Source organism: Prunus avium, chromosome 3 (genome assembly GCF_965620075.1).
Source record: "Prunus avium chromosome 3, drPruAviu1.hap1.1, whole genome shotgun sequence".
NCBI lineage: Eukaryota > Viridiplantae > Streptophyta > Magnoliopsida > Rosales > Rosaceae > Prunus > Prunus avium.
The window spans coordinates 33266837-33290408 of NC_142286.1; the positions used below are offsets into that span (position 1 = coordinate 33266837).

The 23572-nt window shown below is 36.5% G+C and overlaps 4 protein-coding genes across 6 annotated transcripts; 3 read left to right on the top strand and 1 right to left on the bottom strand.

Annotated features, from left to right (window-relative positions):
* Nucleotides 1–1064: 1064 nt before the first annotated feature.
* On the bottom strand, nucleotides 1065–2336 carry LOC110770215 (uncharacterized). Its single transcript, XM_021974301.2, has 2 exons — nucleotides 2180–2336; nucleotides 1065–2024 (listed from the first exon to the last, which is right to left on the bottom strand). The coding sequence occupies exons 1-2, from the start codon at nucleotides 2192–2194 to the stop codon at nucleotides 1506–1508; spliced, it is 534 nt and encodes a 177-aa protein (XP_021829993.2). The 5' UTR covers nucleotides 2195–2336; the 3' UTR covers nucleotides 1065–1505.
* A 5904-nt stretch (nucleotides 2337–8240) lies between these two features.
* Nucleotides 8241–11286, top strand: SCN1 (Immunoglobulin E-set superfamily protein). Its single transcript, XM_021974300.2, has 5 exons — nucleotides 8241–9084; nucleotides 9204–9270; nucleotides 10388–10606; nucleotides 10695–10819; nucleotides 10973–11286. The coding sequence occupies exons 1-5, from the start codon at nucleotides 8884–8886 to the stop codon at nucleotides 11045–11047; spliced, it is 687 nt and encodes a 228-aa protein (XP_021829992.1). The 5' UTR covers nucleotides 8241–8883; the 3' UTR covers nucleotides 11048–11286.
* A 2669-nt stretch (nucleotides 11287–13955) lies between these two features.
* On the top strand, nucleotides 13956–16078 carry FLA7 (FASCICLIN-like arabinoogalactan 7). Its single transcript, XM_021974308.2, has 2 exons — nucleotides 13956–14220; nucleotides 15073–16078. The coding sequence occupies exon 2, from the start codon at nucleotides 15126–15128 to the stop codon at nucleotides 15888–15890; it is 765 nt and encodes a 254-aa protein (XP_021830000.1). The 5' UTR covers nucleotides 13956–14220; nucleotides 15073–15125; the 3' UTR covers nucleotides 15891–16078.
* A 1695-nt stretch (nucleotides 16079–17773) lies between these two features.
* Nucleotides 17774–23571, top strand: LOC110770229 (fimbrin-5). Of its 3 annotated transcripts, none has more exons than XM_021974317.2 (15): nucleotides 17774–18144; nucleotides 18430–18592; nucleotides 18724–18894; nucleotides 19124–19356; nucleotides 19448–19619; nucleotides 19707–19745; nucleotides 19877–19945; nucleotides 20070–20186; nucleotides 20502–20713; nucleotides 21018–21173; nucleotides 21271–21470; nucleotides 21832–22028; nucleotides 22135–22231; nucleotides 22487–22578; nucleotides 23018–23571. In XM_021974317.2, the coding sequence occupies exons 2-15, from the start codon at nucleotides 18506–18508 to the stop codon at nucleotides 23300–23302; spliced, it is 2127 nt and encodes a 708-aa protein (XP_021830009.1). In that variant the 5' UTR covers nucleotides 17774–18144; nucleotides 18430–18505; the 3' UTR covers nucleotides 23303–23571. The 3 variants fall into 3 exon arrangements, with proteins under 3 accessions (XP_021830009.1, XP_021830010.1, XP_021830011.1); XM_021974318.2 differs by having other exon boundaries at nucleotides 18465–18592; XM_021974319.2 differs by having other exon boundaries at nucleotides 17775–18144; nucleotides 21862–22028.
* Nucleotide 23572: the final 1 nt, after the last annotated feature.

Genomic DNA, 23572 nt, shown 5'->3' on the forward strand with positions numbered 1-23572 from the left:
TCATCAACTCAAAATCCTTGAGTATAAAAGCTCGTCTGAAACTCCCCTAATTTCAATATTAGGGCTTGAAATTGGTCATTTGGGTTTAGGGTTCTTCAAAAATTGGGATTAGTGGTTGAATTTCGAGCCCTAATATGAAATGGAGAGAATTTCAAACAAGCTTTTACACTCAAGAGTTTTGGGTTGACGAAATTGCCCATTGTATCGTTAAAGAAATTGACAAGAATACTAACATGTCCTTGAATTGCTACAAATACGAAATTACAATGGCAAAATTGACGAAATTGAAACTACAATGTCAAAAGTGGTTGAAGTGCCAAACTACAGGGACCAAAAGTGACTTTTGGCCAATATTATTTTTTTTGTTGAAAAGAGGAGGCCATGCCCAAAAGAAAACACTAAACTACTTCCCGAGGCCTACAAAGACCGCGCAGGTCATCAACAACAGAGGACCGAATACTATCGGGAGGCACTTGAAAGGTACAGAGACCCAAATCAAGGCAAGAGCCCAAGTTAGCAAGTCTATCAGCCACCATATTACATTCACGATAAACATGATAAATAGAGCAGCCCCAACATTTTTTGATGTAGTCCTGGTAGCCCCATAACAAGGTAGTAGGAGGGTGGAGGGCATCCAATATTCAATTTAGAGTGCATATAGTTAAAAGATAAGTGCTAAAATCATTATTTTAAGTTCTTTGAGAGATGAACTTGTATGCGCAATGAGACTAGTTTTTTTTCCTCGATACAAAATAAGATTGATTTAAGACTCAGATGAATGATGGATATGGATTTTTTTTTTTTTTTAGGTAGTGTACTTCATGGGCTGTCAGAAGTTATATTTTTTTAATAACTAATGTTTACATGTACACTATCTCATTCTCCATGTACCAGAATTCACAAAAAATAAAAAATTAATTCAAAAAGTTTAATCACTTCTCAGCGTGATGTGCTACCACATGATCATACACCTTTAAATTTGCTGGAAAGGAAAAGGAGATAAGGAAAAATATTAGAAAGAATATACAAAAAAATTGTTCGAGTAGAAATTGGACGTGACACAATTATCATCAACCAAGTAAAGATCTTATTACTCAAATGCAACACATTGATCCCCATGATGATCTTCTATCAAACATACATACATGCACCACAATAGAATTCTTCAGGTTCTAATTAGCTTTTAACTTGGAAACTCAACCAAACCCCAATGCATATATGAAAATCTAAGATCTAACATGCATGTCTACCATATATATGGCAAGCTAGCATGGGTACATTTGAGTGGAAACTACATCGCTGACATGGTGTATCCGTACCAATCAATAATTTCTCGTTCCATACACCTTGTTTTCCCTTATCACTCCTTATTTAAGTTCTTAGACCACTAAATTATAAAGACATCGATCACTTCACATGCAAGCAACCCCCACATACCCACTAATTAATACAACTTAAATTCACTGGGACACATTGAACTGTCATATATAAGCTTTTTACTCAGCCTACTCCACTGGCTCTTCCTTGACAACTTTCTCCTCGGCAGCATCAGCAGCTGGCTTCTCTTCCTCAACAGCTTTAGGCTTCTCTTCTTCCTTAACCACTACCTCTTCTTTAGGATCTTCAGCCGCTGGTTCCGATACCGGCTCCGGAGCAATTGGTTCTGCAGAAGGAGCCTCAACAGAGTCATCAATATTCAATTTCTCCTTAGTCTCCTCCACAAGTTCTGGCTCAGCACTCTTCTCTACTGTTGGTTCTTCCGCTTCTTCTTTGGCCACAACATCTTCCTTGGCCCCCTCCACCACCTTCACCTCCTTTGTCTCAACCTCAACTGGGGTGGTTTCATCAGCTGCAACCTCAGCCTCAGGAACTTCACCAGAAGCCACAACAGTCTCTGCCTCCTTTGGCTCCTCTGCAACAGCCTCTGCCTCAGCTGGTGCTACTTCTGTCACTACTTCTTGAACCTTAATTGGTTCCTCATGAGTTGTGTCCTCTACAGGGAGGGCTGTCTTTGCTGATACAACCTGCAAGATTATAATATATTTACAGTACTCTTTAACTTTGATTAACACTTAATTAAAGGGTCAAATCTCAATTAGTTATTACATTTGCAAGAGAGCTTGAATTGATCATAAGCACAAATCTATGTAAACTCTAAAATTGAAAGGTGAATTAATACCTGAGCAGTGGCCATGGGAATTGAAGAAGTGAATGGAAGAAATTGAAGTAAAAAAACAAGAAGACTGATCAAAGGTAGGCAAACTTAAGAGTAAGAAATGAAAAGAACAGAAGTCAATGGTTGCAATGAAAAAAAATGATCAATTGGGATTGGTTTATATAGAGGCCTAGAGGCCTTCTCTCACTGCCTTAGGTCGATGCATGAGAGAGAGGGACCCATGGGGTGGTGGAACTTGGGGAATCTTGGGATTTGACACCTCATCTCTCTCCCTCTCTCTCTCTCTCTACATTCAAGGGATTGGTAATAATGTTACACAAAAAGTTTTTGGATCGATCTTGGGTTTAAACAAAATGTCTAAATTAATTAATGGCTAGTTGAAAATTTGTAATCTTTGGATTGGAGGGGTATCAAATAATGGAGGAGGCCATATTATTTTTCCATGCAAGCCATCATTCTTCTTTTGGTTGTGTGTGCTCCTGTGCTTTGTGCAGTCCGGCTTGCAGGGTTACATTACCATTCTGTCCACTCATATGCATCTTCAAATCCTAATTAAGTAACTACTAATTACTTAATTACAACTGGTTTTGCCTCTCATCATTGCCCTTTTTCTGTTCCTATATCAATTTCTACCATGGATAGATGTTACTATTCGATCTACTTCAGAGTATAGGGGTAGGGTAAATATTATTTGGCATTTTGCTTCCTATTTCAATTAAATTCTTGCAAGAAAATGAACCCTTTTTTCCCTTCAATTATTGACTATATACACCCTTCCATTGCATGCCAAGACATTGTAGTTATTGTTAGGCATATTTACTTCTTTTTTTCATTAGTCTTAAGTCTCTTCTCTAAAATTTAAAAATGACAGTGTCGAAGATACAGCATAAGTATACACTAAGAATCAATCATCGAACTACCAAAGCAACCTCAACTTTCTTTTTATAACATGACAATATCGAGAGAAATAAAAGATTAAACAAGCATAACTATATACATCAGAGATCAATCATCGAATTACCAAAGCAACCTACCCTCTCTTCCCACATAGCAATTAGAGGGAACCTAGCTCCCGATTGAATGCCTCCCTCCCTCCCAAAACGTAAAATTTAACAAGCAGACAAATTGTGAAGAATCGTGCTTATTGCTTAACATCAACGTCCAAGTCACTAAAAGGTAAACGTTAGGCCGGCGTTAGATTATGGACCCTAACAACCAATGGCCACAATTTGCTTCTCAGAAATGAGTAAAATTCTGACGTGGATCACATCCTGGTATGTTCCATCACCTTGTGCCTCCTCTTTACCAAGCGTGACCCGAAGCTAGCTAGTGGACCCCAATTATTAGGCGACAAATTTTGAACTCTCAAGACCAATTGTGACCCAACTTTCCCTAGCCTCCTTGGCTGAATTGGAACACAGTCATACATGATGCTCCTATACGTAATCAGCTCAATTTATCTTGCAACATTTAGGTGCCTCCACTATTTAACGAACTAACATTCAATTTAGTATTAATTATCCTAATCTTAACATGCTAAGATCCCTAATAAGATACATCGAGAGTTTTACACACACGTGAATAACTAACGTTAACATTCACGTGTACAAGTGAAGTTTTCATTCATTGTATATGGAGGTTATAAATGTGATTTCTATTCATCCATGTTTTTCACTAATATTCATGACATTCTTATTGTCATTTGACTCAAAAACCAAGTTGGACACTAAAAATATTCTTTCGAGTTAAAAATCCAAGAACAAATCTACCCCGTGATCCATGCAATTTAAACTCCGTACGCTGGCAGGCGATCATGGCTTTGGGATTTGCTTTGTAAACATTTGCAACCATGATTGAAAATCCTACCGTTTAACAAAGTTCTACGTGCCGTTTCATTCAGACTTTCATGAGTTTAAGATCCTTGTTAGGGGCAAAGAGCCCTACAGAAAAAAGGGTACCCTCCTCCCTCCTCCCTCCTCCCTTCTCCAACTCTTCCAAGCTGTCATATATGGACGGATGACTTTTTAACCTTTAGGTAGGTTTTTCAGTTTGGGCGGTGGGGTGGCCCACCAAAGTGGAGCCCGCAGAAAATTCCACGTACCTCTACTGTATCCTTGTGCCAATGAGGTCACAACACGTGGCAAAAACTTTGCCGACCACGTGGTGGGATGTAGCTCTCTGTCAGCATTGGACATGATTTGGTAATACTTTAGGGTTCAAACCCAATTGGGGGGTCCATGTGATAAATCATGAATAATGAATATGTGACAGGTTGAGGGTCATGAAAAGCTTTCGATTTGGATCTGAATGCTTACTTTTGTTCATTTATAAATAACAGCAGTGATTTTGAAGTAGGCAATTTTATTCTTTGCACTGCACTGCAATCCAAATTGCTTTGGATCCACCAGCCTCTGCAACTTGTGGACAAATCTAGAGAAAAATGGGGTGTTTTTTTAATGAAGGAAAAAGAAATTACACGAACATAGACTCATGGGGTACACAGGCCCGAAGAGTTCAAGGTAAAAGGAGAAAAATGGGGTTGTTCTACATGTTTCTGTCACTTGGTATTTATATATATATATATATATATATATATATATATATATATATATATATATTATGTTCTCATCATCAAAAGAAATAAAAAATAGAGTTGGTCTTGTGCACTGGTGTCAAGAATTTAAGCCAATTCTCATGTCAGCGAAATATGATCGTAGAAAAGGAACAGGAAAACCAACAAGTCAAGATAATTAATCCCACAAGAAAGTTAGGTTTGTTTGGTTCATTCTCAACTAGGATATGTTCATGGAGTTACCATGGAGATGGAGCTACCCCGAATTTTTACTGTAAAGGAGATGAGGAATATTACCATCACTTTTGGATTGATGCATAGTCTATTTTTTATTTATAATGTTTTATATAGTAAGACTTTATATAATTAAGATCATCTTATTTCTACACAATACACTATTGATTGAAATCATTCAGATTCTAGGTTCTCTTTTAAGGATTATTCATACCCAAAAAAAAGAAAAATTATTTAGTTATTTGATTATCCACAATTTCGTTTTAATTTTGTTTAATGAACTGTGTTCTTTTTCACTGTTTATATGACCAAATGACTTCGGATCACATATAACTTTTTTTTACAATAAGGACATACTTAAAATATAAAATTGAATCTGTTATTCATATTCTTAGGGACTGTCCAGGACTATGATGATATGGAATTCTCTTTTAAATTTACACGCTTCTCCTCATTTCTTCCTCTTTGAGCTAAAACCTTGGCTCTTAGGCAATCTGCTCTCTAAGGTTAAAGATCTTGATGGTATTGGATGGAATGTTATTTTTGCCATTACATGTTGGCATATCTGGAATTGGCGTAACAAGAAGATTTTTAATGTTGAAGTGGATATGCCTTTTAATCCCGGGAAAACCATTTTTACTGTGGTTGTTGAGTGGGTTAAAGCCGCTACTGGCTTTTGCTAGAAACCTGACATAATACATGTTTTTTTGGCTTTGGGAACCTTCTACAATTGGCTAACTTAAGCTGAATGTGGATGGTTCTAGAAGGGTTGCCACTAATATTATTGGAGCAGGAGGTGTTATTGGGGACTCCTCGGGTGACTGGATTGCCGGTTTTGCAGTGAATTTGGGCCAAGGTCATATCCTGGAGGCTGAGGTTTGGGGTCTATATTTTGGTCTAAAGCTTGCTATTGAGAAAGGGAAAAGAATTGTGTTGCGGATTGTTTGGCAAATTGGAGTTATAATCTGGACCTGGAAATTTGCTTCTTTTATGAGACTCCTATCTGGGTTAGCTCTCTGTTGGTGGATGACTTGCTTGGTCTTGCTAGGCCTCAACTCATACGTGGTGTTTAATTATTGTTTTTCCGGTTTCCCCCTTATTTCACCAATATATATATATATATATACAGAAATTCTCTTATGCGGACATCCGGATGTTATTATCGTGCGGACGTAGTGTATTTTGTACTACCCCTCTCTGTTTTCCTGCCTGTTTACAATAGAATCCGCACGATAATAACGTGCGGACATCCGGATAAGAGAATAACTGTATATATATAACTTTTTTCATATATCACATAAAAACAAAAGTTACAAAAATTTGTTCTATTTATAGGTCAGTGTGTGTGCCAACTAAGAAGTATGAAGTCAGATTGCTCAATTTTGATCATTATGGTTATTACAAAACTTTGCTAAATTCCTTTTTTTGTCACCAAAATAAAAAAGAAGAAGAAGAGGAAAGAAAAGATTCAAATACCGTTGTGCATTTTTCAGGGTAGAGCAAGGGCCTCACTTTGGGGGCTATAGCTCCAGGAAAGAGACTACGAGGCCCATAAACAGAAAGATTGGGTTTACTACAAGCAGGAGCTCTATGTCAGCCACAATTACTTGGAGGAAGTCAGGTGGGTCTGCTTCCAACTTTCCAAGAAGTCTTGGCCCAGTGGACCCCTTGAAGAGCGCCTTTATTTTCTTCTTTGTTTTTGTTTCTTCTGGAAAATGCCTTTTTTTTTTTTTTTTGGGGTCAAATTCTTCTGGAAAATGCTAGGAAGGTCCTTTTGGGCGGAATTAGTTGCTTGAATGCAATTCTTATGTTCATTCCCGTAGATGAGGATGACAAACTCTCTCACTCTCATGTTTGGAAATGTTGGGAAATAGTAACCAGGAAATTAACTTTATTTCCATTTCAAAATATTTTTGGCTTTGCAATAATACCTTTACAAGAAATTGAAATATTAAGAATTTTTATGAACAAAAATAGTATTGTTAATTTATAATGGAGTTTATTTGGTACTAACTGTGTAAAAAATGTTTTCCCCATCCATAGGAAAAGCAAACTCAAGTAGTTGTAGACTTACAGAGGCATAAGGAGGTGCACCTCCTCTCGTCGAAGAAAGCTTTGGAGGTGTCGAAAATTTGTCCCTCTGCTCAATCTGCTAGTGCTCTCCAACAGTTCGACAAAAAGCCTCAACAAACCTCTTCTTTTGCTGGCTTGGAGGAGGCACAAAAAAAAAAACAAGGAAACCTAAGATGTTGCAATAAAAGATCATCACCGCATATAATGTAATTTTGAAGTCTTTATAAAAACTGAATATTGTATTGATAAAGCTTCCAAAGTAAGTTCAAAAACCAAAACTAAAACAGAAATTTATTTGAAATTGTTTTCACTTTTGTTACTCCCATCTTCCCCTCTCAGTCTCTCTCTCTCAATCTCATCCTCATTCTCATTTCCTCTATACTCTAGCATAAAAATGAAAACTAAAAACTAAAACTGAAATGATTATCAAACGGACCCTAAGGGTATTTGGTTGTCTAATTTTGTTGTTGTTGAGCTTTTAGCCTTTTAAATATTGCCCCTCCCCTTAAAAAATTCATGGATCTACCACTGTAGCCAAGTGGTTACATTGTCAAGAATGTGCTTGCCAAATATGGAGGTAGCATTTTGTACTCATTCTTGAACTTCTAAATCTTGAATCAAACGAGCTCCCGTATCCCTCATCCTTATCTAGATTGCTCAATACCTTAACTTGTTATCCTAACTTTTGCTTTCCAACACAAGTGGCAATCAAGATGCTCTCTATATCATTGCATCAAAGAAGTGACACCTTTACAAAATCCAATGTGAGATTTCCATCACATAAATTGGAAATAGAAGTTAAAAGAACCTTCTTAGTACAAATAAAGTTAATCCCTAAGCAATTACATGAAATCAAGTTAATCCCTCTTCATACATAACTTATTTGTGTACAAATAAGTTATGTTCAACTCTACCCAACACCTTGCAAACCTTTACTAATATTTCTCTTAGAAAGAACCCTTTTAGCAATATTATTTTATTAACACACGGATTAACAACCTTTTTTTGACCTAAAAGAGAAAATTAAAAGAGGAGACAGATTCATGGGTGGGGCCTACATATCTTTGAGTGGTATGTGGGACCACAATCATTCTAACCTCTCATGCAATGCAAGGAAGGGGATAATGTGCAGGAATATACATAGGCCATTCAGTTATTAACATTCCCCAAAAATCTCTCTAAACTTCTGACAGTCTCTCGATGACTCATAAAAGCCTCAAAGTCCCCTTCTTCCCCCCTCCTTGAATCGTGTAATGCGTGAATGTGTGAGCGCCTTAGTGACCTACACGTTCTCTCTCAGACGTCTCTCTCTCTTAGTCTTTCTTAACCATCTCTCTCCCACTAATATTTCGGATCACCACAGGACCTTTTCTCACTCAGTTTGACAAATCATTCTCAAATCCACCTCATCCCTCTCTTCCTTTTGAGAAATTCAACATTCAACAACAACCCACCACAAAAAGCTAGGAGACAAAAAATTCCAGTTTTTCCCTTTTGCCTTTTTCTCTCTGCTCTTTTTTGCTTTCAGGGCCTTGTTTGTTTCTGCCTCTTATTTTCTTGTGTTATCTGAAACACAGACGATTATTGCCTTTCTTGGGTTTGTTTCATTCCACAAATTCTTTCACTTTCTATCATTTTGTGTCAATTCTTTCACTGGGTTTCTTTTATTTTCTCTCCAAATTCATAAAGGAAGAGGCTTTCGTTCTGTTTTGGCTACAATGGGTTTGTCCAGTTCTTGTGCAATTGGTCGTAGCTAGTTGGGTTTCCTTGTAACTGTGGATGAGTTGATGTTCTTTTGGCTGCTGGAGCTATCTCAAGTTCCAAGGACATGGGGGGAGGAAACAAGAGTGATCAAGAAACAGAGAAAGAAAATCAAGATGATACTGATAACGAGGCAGTAGAGGGAATTGGCAGACAGATGAGTGAGGCTTCTGTCTCTGCAGCTGAAGAGGAGGAAGATGAAGAGGGAAGCAACAAGATTCAGTTGGGTCCTCAATGCACTCTTAAAGAACAGATTGAGAAGGATAAGGTGTGTTTCTGCTCAAACTCAGGGTGTAAAAGATTGTATCTTTTTCTCTTATTTAATTTCTTTTTGGCTGTTGACTTTTTTGTTGTTTCCACTCTGGTGGTTGACTTTTGTTGCATCAGGATGATGAGAGTTTGAGGAGGTGGAAGGAACAGCTTCTTGGGGCTGTGGATTTTGAGAGTGTTGGAGGTATCAGATTTCATTTCATCATCTCAGCTTTGCAATTTTACTGGAATTGCATTTCAGAATCTTTATTTATGTCAGCAGCTCTCTTTGACTTAAATCTTTCACTGTTGATGATTGCCAATGATCAAAGTGGTTAAATAATTGAAAATAATTAAAGTGTGTAACTTCCCTCTAACCCCATTCCCTTGCACTTTTATTTGATGCCCTGTCCTTTTCTTTCTTAATAATGATTCCTTTGACCCTTATCTTAAGAATCTTTGCATCCTAATATTTATCATTAGTTGAGTACAATTTCCTTGTTATGTCTGTTTTCACGTGAGAATTGGCACATGTTTTATTTATTTATTTTGATTTACAATTCCACCACTTATATATGTATAAAATGGCTAAGGACCAGCTTGGAGACGTTGCTCTTTTGGGCTATATGCCTATATGTGCTTATCTCTTAGTTCTATGAATCTCTTTGATGTAGGGTCCATAAATTTGTATCATTTCCCTTTTAATGAAAACTGTTATCGTGAACCATGATCATAACATGAATCCAACTTTCTCAAAAACCTGTCATTCGTATTGCTGTCTGTGAACACTTAAGAGATGATCTCTTCCACTTTTTCTTCTGCAGAGGGCTTGCTTGCAGCATAAGACCTATATTTATGACTTCATACTAAAACAACCATACTTGTTCAACTTTGACAACTAGTGATTCTTCACCTATCTGTCATTTTACTACAACATTTTCAGAACTCGTTGCCTCCAATCTTGTAGACTTGTGCAATTTAGAGATGAAGTTGTCGATTATCAGTTTTCTTTTTATCTTTTTTTTTTTTCTTCCCTCTCATTTCGCAACCAACCTCACGGGTATAGTTGGCCATTTTAATGAGGTTATTTTGATCAGAGAATCCTACAAAAGCTGCATTCTTTACTAGTTCGATGGTAAGGGTGTATGTTTAGAAATAAGAATTTGGCTTTCTGCATTCCAACTCTCTGTTTCTAATGTTTTACACTCCATGCAGACTATAAATTTCTTAAAACTATGCTTATCCATCTCTTTCCTTTTTTGTTTTAAATGGTTTCTTTTTATTTCTTGCACATAGTAATTCTTTCCCTTCTTTTACAACAGAAACTCTTGAACCTGAAGTGAAGTTCATTCAACTGTCAATCCTCTCTCCTGATAGACCTGACATTGTTCTTGATATTCCGGAAGATGGGAAACCCAAGGGCTTATGGTTTACGCTGAAAGAAGGCAGTCCACACAACCTGAAATTCTCCTTCCAAGTTACCAATAACATCGTATCCGGCCTCAAGTACACCAACACTGTGTGGAAAACTGGTGTCAAGGGTAAGTAAGCTATTTCCATCCTAATTGTCCTTGAAAAATGAATCATGATGCACTCGAATTGTTCCGTTCACAAGGATTTTAATTTCAGTTGACAGCACAAAAGAGATGATTGGAACTTTCAGTCCTCAGCCAGAGCCTTACACACATTTGATGCCAGAAGAGACCACGCCTTCTGGCATATTTGCCAGAGGATCATATTCTGCAAGATCAAAGGTAAGCCCAGTTGAAGTAAATACATAATCTTACGAAGATTTCAGTGTTTAAGATTTCCTAATTTACATAATCTTTCTATAATTAACTGAATGAAGTAATACAGTTACCACTATAGAATCTCATTCTGTTCTATCTCCATCTCTGTCTCTGCAGTTTCTGGACGATGATAACAAGTGCTACTTGGAAATCAATTACACCTTCGACATTCGAAAGGAATGGGCTAAATAAACAGACAATTTCTCAATGAGCGCCAGCATATCTTTTTCATTCGGCTTATGTTCTTGCACCACGATTAGCTTAAGATTTTTCCAGTTAATGAGTATCCAAACATTACTTACTTCCCTGGTTATGCTAAGTTTGTTAGTTAATTTTCATAACATTGGATTGCAAAGAAAGAGAGTCTGTTGAGGGGATTTTTTGTTTACTGCCTGTAATAAAAGGTGAGCTTAGATTTTGTTCTTGATTCACTGCATTTGTCTGAAGGAGTCTTCATTTCTTTGATTTCTTTAGCTGCTAAAGCCAAAGAAATATGATAGGCTATTTGAAAATTATTAAACAGTTTAGTCAATTATGCTAATCATAATTGACAGCTTGAAGACAGCATAGTTTGCAATATTGGGTTGGTGACAAGTGCTTCAAATTCACACTCAAACGTGAGTTGTTGAATTCAAGGAACCCTGATGCAAGATGCCCCACTTTCAAGTTTCATATAGAGCTGAGCATTGATTTTTCTAGTATGAACACAGAAGGGTACAAACACATGCCCTTTTCAAATTGAAGGTGCATGAGATTTCAAAGATATACCCACAACTGAAAGGAACAAATAGAATCATTAACTCAGCTTGATTTGGCCATCCTAGCTGCTTTCTGCACCTGACAACAACCCACCATCCTCCCACCTCTTCTCCACTCATCTCTTGTTATGAATGCTTGTCCACATTCATATTTTTGGACTTGGCCTTTGTATGCCTACTAGAATGGACATGGGTTAACTTTTGTTAAGAACAAAGGCAAAGAGAGCTTGATGCTTAATTTAGTTGAAATATGCAAATGGATCTAGGTTACTTAATTCAATTTGGCCAAATATTTAGCATGTTATGTGGGCAGTCTATTAACGCCAGACAATACATATTTACAGTGAGTTTGACGTAGTTAGCCCATTATAAGGTCGTAGTTTTATTACGGGCCTATGTATTAGTAACCAGCTTAGGGAGAGAGACTTAATGGGTGTATAATGCTTGATTAGCTACTTAACACAACACTAATGTGGGATTAGGATCCAACAACAAAATCATTCATACAAAACTGCATGACATAGACTTATGCTAATGGATGGATCCACTTGTAACCTTTGTTAAGTTTAATTTATATAACAGTGGTTAATTAATTAAACGAGGATCATGTGCCAAAACACTAGCCAACTAATTGGTTAGATGAATCAGAAAAATTGGCATCACACCTTCCCCACGTAGATGACAAATCCCACCTCTCTTGATTATGTGATTAATCAAAACACTAAACTTGATTTGACCGCAAATACCAATGACTTTCACATGCCATTTTTTTCAAAGTCTTCAGAATTAATTTACCAAAGTTTATAGAGGTCTACATCTAGAAAATAAAAAATATCCGTCTAGCTGTGAATGAAATATAAAAAATTAATTATTTAGTTAAGAGTTGATTAGTGCTCTACCCCAATGTTAGAAAAATTATTATAAGAATAGAGTAACGTTTAGTTTTCTCTTGTTCAATGATGCTGTCCTTAATTTACAGCATAATTAGTAATAATTTTGAATAATTATTCATAATAATTATAATTATGGGATAATTAAAATAAATAACAATTATTTTTTGAATGGTTTTAGTTGGCATGTGATCCCCAAAATAAATGGGCATATAAAATTTCATAGTGTGGTGGGGTGTCTGTCTGTATGTCGGTGTGAGTAAAACACGAAGAAACGGTGTCGTATGTCTCGAACGACGGGTCGCTAACATTAACGGCGGGCGTATTTTCTCGTGAGCGACTACGCATGTTTGCCGAATCATTGGGTACAGTTGGCACGGGGACAACCAGACAGCCAATGCCCGTTGGCCCAAATCTCATGGTGGGCCCCACTATGCCGTTCTCAATTGTGCAATTCTCCCCACGAGATTTTGATTTTCCAATTTTCCATATATTTTTATTTCATTTTTCTTTCCTTTTGTGTAATGGAAAATCTGAACTTGTTTTTTTTTTTTTGTCATAAAATAATTACCGGTGGAGCTAACGGGGTCTAACAAAGTGATAAATGACATTGACTTGCAAATCGATGATTTCAAATTCGAACTCTCATAACACATTGATAGTGTGTGTAAGAAAATTCATTTTCCTTTATAATGTAGACTATCACTTATATGTAAATATAATAATAATAATAATAATAACTACGGGTGGAAGTTTCCGAGAATTGTTTTCTCAATCATCAAACATAGCCCATTATTTAGTTTCTCCCAAAAAAAAAAAAAAAAAAAAAAAAAAAAAAGAACACCTAGCCCAACTTCCCATGAAAAGGTGAAGAAGTTACAATCTCTTTTTCACTTTGACCAAGTATCCTATCAACAACAAACCAAAAGTTTGAATCAAGTTCATTCAATGCACAAAAAGAGGCATATCATAACCATTAATCTAAGAAGATGGCCAAAAGGAATGAAAAAGGCATAACCAATCTTCCCAAGAGAAGAGAGGGAAAATGTATGCATTACCAAATACTTGGATGTCAATGGAAGTATAGGCAGTCCTTCTAGATGTTTAACCGTTTACTTTCCTTGGAGTTTGTTGATACAGTAAAAGTTAGTTCATACAGTAAAGTTAGCCACAAGAAGTGAACTTCAACTCCCAGCAAGCAAAATAGAAAAAAAAAACTCAATTACAGAATAATTTTTTTGAGAGACAATTACAGAATATAAAGCAACAGTTTCAAACTAGCATGAGAAGATAATTTGATGAGAAAATGAGGGACAAAATCTTAATGATGAGGTAGAGTGAAAGTTAGAGTCTCCAACCCAATGCATTAAAAAACTGAATTGATGGAGGTGATTTAGAAAGCACACCACCCTCCTACATGATGATGCATACACTCTTTTCTTTTGTAACTGAAAAGTCATTCCAATAAAAGGATTTGTTTATTTCAAGAAGCATCCTCAGTTTGCAAACAGCCTTCTAGTACACCCACTTCCTTCTTTATATCTCTTCACCACCAGGCACCAGCTGGTTCCATCCCCACTGCCATTCTTTTGTTTTTATCTTACCAACAAGAACCCATCTTTACTTTATAAAGTCTCACCACATTTCAGACTTTATTGCATTCTCAATCTCAACCTCAACCTCCTATTCTCTCTCTGAGTTCCTCTTTTGGTGAGAGGTCAGTGTTTTTAGTTTTAGTAGTCTCTCTCTGCTCAGCCTGCACCTTATTTTCATAAGGATTTTGTGTACAACTTTTGACTGCTTCTTTGAGCTTGGGAAAGTTTTTTGCTTTACTTCATATTCCATGATATTAAGTGTAATTTTATGCTATGTGAGACATTACTTAGCTGATCTAGATCTGATTTGTTGATGTAAATTGTTTGACTGTGGACTCTTTCTCTTGTTCTTCTAGAGATTTGTTGACTTGGGCTTACTCAGAAACCTCTAGTGAGGGTGAAAAGCTCAAGGTACACAAACATGTTCTAGTGGAAAAGATGAAGTGCTCACAGAAACTGCAATTTTGATCTGGTTTTTTGCCATTTGTAATTTTATATTCTGAGTTCAGAAACAGGGAATTGGGTCAAATTCTAAGTTATATATCAACCTGCATTTCTTACTTTTCGTGTTTCCTGTATTGCAGTGCCATGTACTGTTGCCCCTGTTCTTTTAGTGCAGTCCATTAGATCTTTTATTAAACAGCCCCTACCACTATAAAGGGTATTTTTCCATTTTTTTTAATTTGTTGATCAAGATCTGGGTTTTCTTAACGGAGAGGCTCATTGTGTTTTTGAGATTTTCTTGATCTTACAAAGATTTTGCCAACTGGGTTTTGTGGGAACATAGTTCTAGTGCACTGGGAAAGGTGAAAAGTGGGATCTTGGAATTAATTGGAAAAACTTATACTCTGTACTCACTGACTCTGTGATTAACTGGCAATTTCTTTTGGTATTAGTGTTTAATTGGCATTTTACCATTGTGCATGTCTTGTCAAACTGAGATTTAGTTCATACTTAAAAAAAATTTCTTGCAGGAATTTGGAGAGTCTGTCACCATACAAAAATTACTATTAAGTTTTTGGACAAAATGGAACTTCCTGTGGTTTTCATGCTACTGCTTCTGTGTTCTTCAGCAGCATATGCGAAAACTTCTAAATCTCCCATCTTAAGCCCTACTCCAGCCCCAGCACCAGCACCGGAATACGTGAACCTCACAGCTTTACTCACTGTGGCTGGCCCATTCCACACCTTCCTTAACTACCTTGAGTCCACCAAAGTGCTTGAGACCTTTCAAGACCAAGCCAACAAGACTGAGGAAGGCATAACTATCTTTGTACCAACAGATAGTGCCTTCTCATCTCTTAAGAAGCCTTCTCTTTCCAATCTCACAGCTGACCAGCTCAAGTCACTCATCCTATTCCACGCCTTGCCGCATTACTATTCTTTATCTGACTTCAAAAACCTCAGCCAATCAAGCCCCATACCTACATTTGCTGGTGGACAATACACTTTGAACTTCACTGATGTTTCAGGCACCGTGCACCTTAGCTCAGGATGGACAGACACAAAAGTGAGCAGCAGTGTGCTTTCCACTGATCCTGTTGCAATTTACCAAGTTAACAAGGTTCTTCTTCCTGAGGCAATCTTTGGCACTGACATACCTCCAACCCCAGCTCCTGCACCGGCTCCCGAAACTGCACCAGCTGCAGATGCTCCAACAGCTGATGGACTTAATGGCTTATCATCTCCAGGATCTTCACCAGGAAAATCCTCTTCTTACAGGATTATCAGCTGGGGTATTTGGGGTCACTTTGTTTTGGCAGTCTCAGCTGTGCTGGTCTTGTTCTTGTGAGACAGACTTCACCATTGAAATCCCTTTAAGTTATGTTAAAAGGGCTTATATTCGCTTATTTTGTTCAATTGCTTTGATTTTGAAACCATTTTTTGTGGACATATGTGGGTACTGAATCTTTACGTGTATGAGAATTTGAGTTCTGTTGTCTAAATGAGTAAATGGCAATTTGTTTGACCTATTGTTTATACAGCAAAATGTTTTTACTGTAATGTTAACTTAATTCTTGTGTTGCCTTCCCCTATACAATATATGTGAAAATAAACTCGACTCATACTAAGAAATTGCCTCCAAGTCTTTTGCTTATCAGTTGGATCCCATATGGTGAGGAGCTCCTGGAAATTTAAAACCTTGCTGAAACTGCATATATGAAGATTGTGAATTCTACTAAGCAACTCACTTCTAATTGCTTTAACAATTGCTTTAGTCAACTGTCTACATCAGCTAATATGTGTAAATTAAGTTGTTTACAAGCTACCATTTCGTAATTTTATTTTTCTTTTTTGATAGGAAACTTGCACAAAGTTCCTACCTTTTCTTTTTATAGGTCCAACTTTCATATCTCCTCTTATTTGTTTGGAAATGTTAAATAATTATTGTAAACAATTGTTAAGCTCAAGTCAGACTGAAAATCAATGGGCCTATAATGTTCAGTCATCCTCTCAATCATATTGCCCTAGCTAGATAATTATTGGAATATGTCATGATCATAGAAAACTAACATTACAATAAATATAGAAAACTAGTTGTTTTCGACTATATCAAAACCGTACCATCATTGAGATCGAGCCTGAAGGTGAATTAAGATGGAGATCCGAGATCTCAATCTCACATGCGAGCTACATTAAGTTCATAAGTAACTTTTTTCTTTCTTGGGATTAAGTGTCCAAACAAGTAAGATTTACTTTTTTTTACAAGTGATAGTCTAAACTATCATGTTTACTAAAAAAAAAGGTCTAAACTATTCTGAAGTACTTCATGAGAGAGAGGGGGATCATGCTCAGGTGTAAGCAAGGGCGGAACCACAATATTAGCCTAGTCAGTGGCGGTGTACAGATGATCTTATTTATTTATTTTTATATTACTCTATTTACTTAAGTTTACAATGTAAATAAGGAAGTACCCCCCATTTGGATTCAAATAAAAATACTAGAAAATCAAATTCCAACCAAATCAAATTATGAAGAATCGATTTTAGTGCAAAATACAATTTAGGCTAAAAATGATGGCTCATTAAGTCAATATATACTTCATACTAAAATCCATTAAAATCAAGTTTTCTTATTTGATGTGTGAGGAATAAAAGACACCAAAAATTATCTTGAGAAAAATGATTAATCCGAAAACCCATTTTTTATACTTGTCAATATTTTTACATAAAACAATTTTTCATGTATGATATGAATGCATGAAGGAACCTAAGGTTAATCTAGGTAAAAAGTCTTAAATGTTCAATCCACTATGGTGTTAAACCCTATTTGGTTTATGTTAAAACTTATTGAAAATTAGTCTATGGAGCTATGAACTAGCATGGTTTATATGTTAAAGTTTACTATTATTTCTAAAAAGACTATAGAAATTGTAAGTACAAAAAAAAAATGATAATTAAATTTTAAGCTAATAACTTTAGCTAGCCCACCCGTTGAAAAATTCATGGTTCCGCCCTTGGGTGTAAGGATTTGGATACATTATCCTAGCCAACTAATCTAACCTTTATATGCAAACAAAACAAAAAAGAAAAAAAAAGGATAGTTTCCTTAACATGGTTATTTTTTATTTATAAAAAGTAGAAACACAAAAAAAAGTTTATTAGGAAAGAAAAAGTGGGCAACCTTTTTCTCTTTCTCCTGTTTAAGATTGACATTTTCCATTTTGTAGTTTCCCCATTTTGGAATTGATGCCAAACAGACGTTCCCACGGGAATTGAATGGAGGAGGGTGTGTCTGTGTTCAATATTATTAGACATTCACATTCATAGACATATATTATGGACAAGCCATAGGCCACCTTGGACTCTCCTCCTCTGCTTTTGCATTTGCCTGATTGCCTTCCCTGGCTCTTCGCGCGTCCTATCGCCTACACGTTTTTCTCTCCTTCTCTCACTCTTTTCTTCTTTCTTTCATCCAACACAAACATAACTGTCTCTCTCTCTCTCTCTCTCTCTCTCCTTTCTCTTGCTGAAGAAAATCCAAGCTTGCACAAAAAGAATGAGAAAGTCCTTCAATTTCAGCTTTGTTTTCTGAGATTCCATAAGGTACTCTCGTACATTTCTCTACCTGAATACTCATTTCTCGACGTGGGTTTTGATTATTTTATGTGTTTATCAACATTACCATTTGATTCGATCACTGGGTCAATCCTGAAAGAAAAAAAAACGCGTTTTTTGATTAACATGCACGTTGGTTTGCATCTATGATATGGTTCCTCAATTGGGTTTCTTTTTATTTTGACATATATGGATCTAGTTTGTGCTTCTGTTGTTGCAAGATTGTTAATTCCATGCTAACTTGTCGAACGTTATGGCTATTTGAAAATTGAGGTATGTGATTTTGTTTCTGGGAAATCGGTGTTAAGTTTTTTGCACTGGGACTTCGGCACAAACAAAAAAAGGGAAGATGTCTGGCTTTGAGGGAGTTATTGTTTCTGATACATGGCTGCAGAGCCAATTCACTCAAGTCGAGCTTCGGACCCTGAAATCAAGAGTAAGCTTTCTGATTTCCTATCAAGTGGCAATTTGTATTCTAGATTGCTAGGCTATGTATGTTCTTTGGAGAAATTATGTGATCAAGTGGCAATTTTGTGGTGACATGTGGAATTGGTTGCATTGTTTTAGTATCTTTCAATAAGGAATCAGTCCGGTCGCGTCATTGTGGGAGATTTGCCGCCTGTTTTTGCAAAACTGAAGGCTTTCACCGAAATGTTCACCGAAGATGAGGTTAAAGGTGTCTTATTGGAGTCGAACAAGGACAGTGGAGAAGAAATTGATTTTGAGTCCTATCTTCGGGTGAGTCTTTGAAGCATGAGGTTATGTCTTCCATTTCTCCTGTATTTCAATTATATTGTTCATAGTCGGTGGATGGAATATGCTTTAGCTAAAATTGAACAGAAATCAATCAGTGAGATCTTGTGAATGAGCAGACCTGACTGGCAGTTCAGTTTCCTTTTAACTATAGATCATGTTCTCATATTTGTTGGACTGGTACAAGAAATTAATGGGATTTGCTAAATGGCAGACATATTTGAATTTGCAAGCCCTTGCAACAGCAAAATCTGGTGGTTCGAAATCTTCATTTCTCAAGGCAACCACAACAACTGTTCACCACGCGATTAATGAATCTGAGAAGTCTTCTTATGTTGCCCACATTAACAGCTACCTGGCAGAAGATTCATTCTTGAAGAAGTTTCTTCCATTAGATCCATCTACAAATTCTTTATTTGATCTTGCAAAAGGTGGAGTACTACTTTGGTAGGGTAACTGGACCCGCTCAACAATTTCCTACTAAATAGTGTACACAGGCATTTTCAAGTTTGTTAATTATTTTAGTTGCTTCATGTAGTAAGCTTATCAATGTAGCTGTTCCTGGGACTATAGATGAGCGAGCTATCAATACTAAAACTTCCCTTAATCCATGGGAGAGGAATGAGAACCATACCCTTTGTCTTAATTCTGCAAAGGCTATTGGCTGCACTGTAGTTAACATTGGCACACAGGATTTGGTTGAAGCAAGAGTAAGTTGAGCACTGCCAGCTACCCATTGGAAATTTTCCAGTTTCCTAAACTTTTTCTTAACATTTCACCATTTGCTTAATTTGCAGCCCCATCTAGTACTTGGCTTGATTTCTCAAATAATTAAGGTATGCAGTATGAGTTTTTTTATCGTTTTTGTTTTTGGTATATTTTTTATCATAGAGTCCACAATAATTTGATATTTGGGTTATAAAGGCTTGAACTTATAACTTGTCTTTTCATGTGGTGGCATTATCAGATTCAACTGTTAGCTGATCTCAATCTGAAGAAAACTCCACAACTTGTGGAGTTGGTGGATGACAGCAAGGTCACAAAGTTTTATTTATATTCATTTATCCTTGATTTAACAAGGGTGGATAATCTGTATGTACACTTCGTTATGTTGGTAGATGAACATGTAAGCTAACTTCAGCTATTATGTTAGTGGACAGGATGTGGAGGAGCTCTTGGGTCTACCACCTGAGAAGGTTCTACTGAAATGGATGAATTTTCATTTGAAGAAAGCTGGCTACGAAAAACAAGTTACAAACTTCTCTTCTGATGTGAAGGTAAGAGCGAGCTGACCAGTTTAGTACTGATAAGCATTTTATGCATAAACCTAATAGCAATGGTGTCAAAATTGTATTTCCAGTCTCCTCTAAACTGACCACTAAATTATCAATTAGGAAGGAAAAGCTTTTATATGTATTATACATCATACTTATTTGAGTCACTGTGCAGCTAGAATTTGTTGCTGGCTTACAAATAAGTTATATTCTGCATAAGACTTGTATCCAACGTGATTTTTTTATTTTTGTTTTGAAGTACGCTGTTGATTTTTTTGTTATCCTCGTGATTATGTAATAAGATTAACACATTTTCAGGATGGAGAGGCTTATGCTTACCTGCTTAATGCTCTTGCACCAGAGCACTCAGGCCCTGCCGCCTTGGATAAGAAGGATCCTACAGAAAGAGCAAACCTTGTTCTTGAGCAAGCAGAGAAATTGGATTGCAAAAGATACCTCACTCCTAAAGACATTGTTGAGGGCTCACCAAATCTTAATCTTGCGTTTGTTGCACAAATTTTCCATCACAGGCAAGAAACAGGACTTCTCAAGTGCTTTAGGCTTGCAGATTTCGAAATTCATTCATATTTTTTTTTTCGCATCACCAATTTACCATATTGCATGTTTATATTCGTTTTGAATACAGTGCCTGTTGCTTTCTAGCGCAGATCAATTATATTGTGTTCTATTGTTTTTGCTTATTGATTCTCCTTCACTATTAGTTGTTGGTTCTGATGTTTCAGTTTGCAATGCTGCAGTAGTTCTAAACAGTGTGTAGTGCCTTTTTGTTCAGATTAATATACTGTGTTAATGGTGTGTGAATTTGTCTTGCAGAAATGGCTTGACTACTGACAGTAAAAAAATGTCCTTTGCTGAGATGATGACAGATGATGCCGAGACTTCTCGGGAAGAGAGATGCTTCCGACTGTGGATTAACAGTCTTGGAACTGCTACCTATGTCAATAATCTTTTTGAAGATGTCAGAAATGGGTGAGATTTTTAATTTCTCTTCCCTCTAACCCCTTAGAAGCACATACATGTTGTGACTGGTTGAGCCATGATTGATATATATCCCTTGTGGATGCAGATGGGTTCTTTTAGAAGTTCTTGACAAAATTTCTTCAGGAGCAGTCAACTGGAAAAAGGCAACAAAGCCTCCGATAAAAATGCCATTTAGAAAAGTTGAGAATTGCAACCAAGTTATTGAGATTGGGAAGGAATTAAATTTCTCCCTTGTGAATGTAGCAGGGAATGATATTGTACAAGGAAATAAGAAGCTCATACTGGGTAAGTTTGAAGAGTTTTCCTTTAAAATCTTGTGTTGGTAGTACTGCAATATTAATTTTTTTCATCCAAGAAAACCTTGAAAGTTATGGTACCTTCTTAGAACTATATGATTTCTAATTGACTTGGAAAAAATATAAGACAAATAGATTTGGATTTCTGACTGTTAAGTTTTATTAGTTGGAGTTTTTTTGTTTTTGTTTTTGTTTGATTTTGTTTTTGGTTGTGCTAAGACAAATTGAGGTCTCCACCCTTTTCCTCAATTCAAACTTCTATAATTTAAATACACAACCTCAGATATATATATCTAGGGTGGACAAGTGAATTTAAAGCTCTTTGTTTATATGACTCCATTTTAATGTAGATAACTCTTTAACTTCCCCTGTATCCCCAGCATATTTATGGCAGTTGATGAGGTTTAGTATGCTTCAACTCTTGAAAAACTTGAGATTACACTCCCAAGGTAAAGCGGGAAAAGAGATTACTGATGCTAACATTCTAAATTGGGCAAACAAAAAAGTTAAGAAGGCTGGTAGAACCTCCCAAATGGACAGTTTCAAGGTAATTCAATAAACAATGGCCTTTCTTACTGACAGCTTCAATCCGATGATTGGCAATTTAGTTTTTAAGGTTTTATTTATTTATTTATTGAACTTTCAAATTTTAGGATAGAAACCTTTCAAGTGGAGTTTTCTTCCTCGAGCTTCTTAGTGCTGTGGAGCCAAGGGTGGTTAATTGGAGTCTTGCCACAAAGGGGGAAACTGGTATGGCACTTTTTGTAGTTCATGAACAAGGTTGTTTTCTCTTATGTAATTACTTGGAGACTTGGAAATTCTTGTACATGCTAAAAACATCAATATATCAAGCTCGTAGGTTTTTGGCTTTCTTAGGGATCAACTGTTTGAGAAGGACATGTATCCTGTATAGAAAGTGGGAAACATTTCTCACTTTTTTCTTCATTCTTGTTACCATTTTTTTTATTTTTTTTAATTATAACTTCATTATCTTCAATATTGCAGAGGAAGATAAGAAGTTGAATGCAACATATATAATCAGTGTCGCCCGAAAGCTTGGTTGCTCCATTTTCTTGTTACCAGAGGACATTATTGAGGTATGGGATATTGTAGTGGACCAAAATATTTATAGCTTACTCATCTGTGTCTTCTTGACTGAAATATATGGAATCATCAAGTACTCTCTGTCCCTTTTGGCATCTGATGAGGTCACTAATTATTTGTCACTAAAAGAAGTATCTGGTTCTGAGGAATAGTCTAACTCCAAAATTATGGATATAGAGTATTGCAGCCTTCTGTTTCTAAATTAACATTTTCAAAGAGCGGGATCGAAGCCTTCACTATATTTCTACTCTCAGAAATCCATAATTTTTTTTGTGTTGTTCAAATGCTTGATATCTTTCTCATTTGTTTGTCTGTTTATGGTCAAACTATTTTAACGCAAAGAAGAACGCTAACTAATGTTATGAGTGGAGCAGATTATTCAGTTGAACTGGATTGATCCAAATTGTACTGCCATGTGCTTTGGTATGGCAGGTAAACCAGAAGATGATGCTTACTTTGACTGCAAGCATCATGTACTGGAGTCTGCAGCAACCAGAAGGTGAACCAGAATCAAGCCTTAACAGTCCTGATGGCTCCCCTACAGCTTCCGCTGATGGTGAAACCGGTTTGGCTAGTGCAGTGTCCAAGTTGTCTATGGATGGAGCTGCTTCAGATAATGCTACCTCTCCACAGATAGAGAATGAGAATCCCTCAAAGGTCGAAAATGAGCAATCTTCTCTAGAAAATGAAAAAAATGACACTTCTGATGGAAAATGACAGGATACACTTATTGGATTTTTTTTTCTTTTTCTAGAGAACTGGAATAAGAGGAACTTGATTTCTGTTATCAGTTCTCTTGCTTATGCAAAGGGAAAGTGCTCAATTTTAATTGGCTTGTAAACCACAGGAAGTAAAATTAAAAAAGGAAAGGGTCTGTAAATTTTTGTTAGACATTATTGTACCTAGGTATATTCTTTTAATGGGCATTGCATTATTTTTGCTGAATAATGCGAAGGGAGAAAAAGCATTGTTTCTTCATCTTTTTAT

Coding starts and splice junctions, on each gene's coding strand:
- LOC110770229 (XM_021974317.2), top strand. CDS start 18,506: ATGTCTGGCTTTGAGGGAGTTATTGTTTCTGATACATGGCTGCAGAGC. Junction 19,357..19,447: donor AAAGGTGGAGTACTACTTTG/GTAGGGTAACTG, acceptor TGCTTCATGTAG/TAAGCTTATCAATGTAGCTG. Junction 19,620..19,706: donor AGGATTTGGTTGAAGCAAGA/GTAAGTTGAGCA, acceptor CTTAATTTGCAG/CCCCATCTAGTACTTGGCTT.
- SCN1 (XM_021974300.2), top strand. CDS start 8,884: ATGGGGGGAGGAAACAAGAGTGATCAAGAAACAGAGAAAGAAAATCAA. Junction 9,271..10,387: donor GGATTTTGAGAGTGTTGGAG/GTATCAGATTTC, acceptor CTTTTACAACAG/AAACTCTTGAACCTGAAGTG. Junction 10,607..10,694: donor GTGGAAAACTGGTGTCAAGG/GTAAGTAAGCTA, acceptor TTTTAATTTCAG/TTGACAGCACAAAAGAGATG.
- FLA7 (XM_021974308.2), top strand. CDS start 15,126: ATGGAACTTCCTGTGGTTTTCATGCTACTGCTTCTGTGTTCTTCAGCA.